The sequence below is a fragment of the Apium graveolens genome, chromosome 11 (assembly GCF_009905375.1).
Source record: "Apium graveolens cultivar Ventura chromosome 11, ASM990537v1, whole genome shotgun sequence".
Classification (NCBI taxonomy): domain Eukaryota; kingdom Viridiplantae; phylum Streptophyta; class Magnoliopsida; order Apiales; family Apiaceae; genus Apium; species Apium graveolens.
In genome coordinates, this window is record NC_133657.1 from 182,520,809 (window position 1) to 182,522,842 (window position 2,034).

The 2,034-nt window shown below is 34.6% G+C and overlaps 1 protein-coding gene across 1 annotated transcript; it reads right to left on the minus strand.

Annotated features, from left to right (window-relative positions):
* Positions 1–946: 946 nt before the first annotated feature.
* Positions 947–1,810, minus strand: LOC141696232 (uncharacterized). Its single transcript, XM_074500402.1, has 2 exons — positions 1,315–1,810; positions 947–1,191 (listed from the first exon to the last, which is right to left on the minus strand). Exons 1-2 carry the CDS (start codon positions 1,808–1,810, stop codon positions 947–949), a joined length of 741 nt encoding a protein of 246 aa, XP_074356503.1.
* Positions 1,811–2,034: the final 224 nt, after the last annotated feature.

The window sequence follows — 2,034 nt, forward strand, 5'->3', positions numbered from 1 at the left end:
CCAGATAGGTTCCGCTTTGTCTGTGTAGCATGCTTTATGTAGATGGACTTAAATCAACCGCTAAACTTAGATAGGTAATATATATAGCAGAGTGAGCCAAATTGTGTAAATCTGGAAATAAACTACTCGTACCTTTATAATCACTAAAGATTTTTTAATCGTGAAAACTGTTTAGAGTGAAAGATACTGAGCAGAAGTATGTTCTGCAGAGTGCTAATGTGCGGGTAATGTTTATGGCTGTAAGAATATTGAAAGAGAAACCTGACCTCTAGAATTTATAAGTTATTTTACAGTTTTACAAATTATGTTACGACTCATTGCTATTTGTATCCGCCTTATGTAACTAGTACATTTGCTCAATGGGCAGAGGAGTGAACAAGTCAGTAGTGCAAATGTTCAATGGGAGTTGAATTTGTCTAATGTAAATTTTCACCGGTAGTTATAGTTTTGACGGACGGAAGTCCTGATTTGTTTTGAAAGACTCTCTATAACATGGACAAAATCTTCTCTTATAAATGGACAAAATCAAAAGCAAATTAATATTTTGTTCTTCTGCAAACTTCCTTATTGTTCAAAAGCAAATTACATAAAAATCAGAAAAAAAATAAAAAAGAATAGAAAATTACATAACAAATTGAAGCTTTTACATCTGTCTTTTAATCCATGTCATGATCATGACTCTGCCAAAGATGCTCTACAAGATCATCTTGTAATTGAACATGAGTCAGTTTATCTCGAATTTGCTGGTGCACTTGTATGAATTACCTAAGCGTACTTGGATGAGTACGATCTAGATTAACAGTTGGTATTTCAGAAATTATATCAAATTGTTCTTCTTCCATATGTAATTCCCTTTCATCTTCAATAATAATATTGTGCAAAATTATGCAGGCTGTCATAATATACTTCATTGTACCCACATTCCAAAATCTTGATGTTCCACGAATCATTGCAAATCGAGATTGTAAAACTCCAAATGCTCCTCTACGTCTTTTCTAACAGATTCTTGTGCATATGCAAAATACTTTCTTTTTTTACCTTGAGGTTTGGAAATAGTTTTGACAAATGTTGTCCTTGAAGGATATATGCCATCAGCCAAATAATATCCCATATTATATTCATACCCATTCACAGTATATCTCACTTTAGGTCCATGACTTTCCGCCAAATCTTCAAATAGATGAGATCGATCTAATACATTAATATCATTTAATGACCCCGGTAATCCAAAAAAAGAATGTCAAATCCACAAGTCTTTTGAAGTAATTTCTTCTAATATAATAGTTGGTTCATGAACATGACCTGTGTACATACCTTGCCAGCCAGTTTGACAATTTTTCCACTTCCAATGCATACAATCAATACTACCCAACATCTCAGGAAAGCCTCGTTGTTCATTCTCTCTTAACAATCTAGACACATCTTCATCATTTGTTCGTCTCAAATATTCATCTCCATAGACTTCAACAATTGCTTTAACAAATCTCTTTAAGCTCTCTATAGTTGTACTCTCACCAATTCGGACATAATCATCAACAGCATCACCAGCTGTTCCGTAAGAAAGCATTCTCAGTGCGGCTGTCACTTTTTGAAGTGATGATAGTCCACGAACTCCCACAACATCGGTTCGTTGAGTAAAATAATTATCATGAGTTGTAACTGCTTCTTCAATGCGTAAAAACAAAGATCTACGCATCCGAAATCTTCGACGAAAATGTGTTTCTGTGTATGTAGGTGCATCAGAGAAATAATCACGGTATAATCTAGCATGACCTTCTTCTCTATTACGATCAATCATACGATGATTCATCGTAGAACCCCCATGACGCGCGGTAGAAAATTCGGGCACTGTTGTTGATGATGAAGGTAAACCACACTCATTCTGATTCTTGCTTCATTTTCTTCTTCTTGTGCCTGCATAATATCAAGAATCATTTTTGTGGTGTTGTCCATTAGAGATGAATTTTGTGTTGATGAATTTTGTGAGTGAGAATAAATGAAACCCTAGGATGTTATGTATACATGTACCTACTT

Bases quoted from the DNA above. Each gene is read 5' to 3' on its own strand.
- LOC141696232 (XM_074500402.1), bottom strand. From the start codon at position 1,810: ATGAATCATCGTATGATTGATCGTAATAGAGAAGAAGGTCATGCTAGA. The intron at 1,192-1,314 runs GTATGTACACAG...TTAATGTATTAG, and splicing joins TTGTCAAACTGGCTGGCAAG to ATCGATCTCATCTATTTGAA.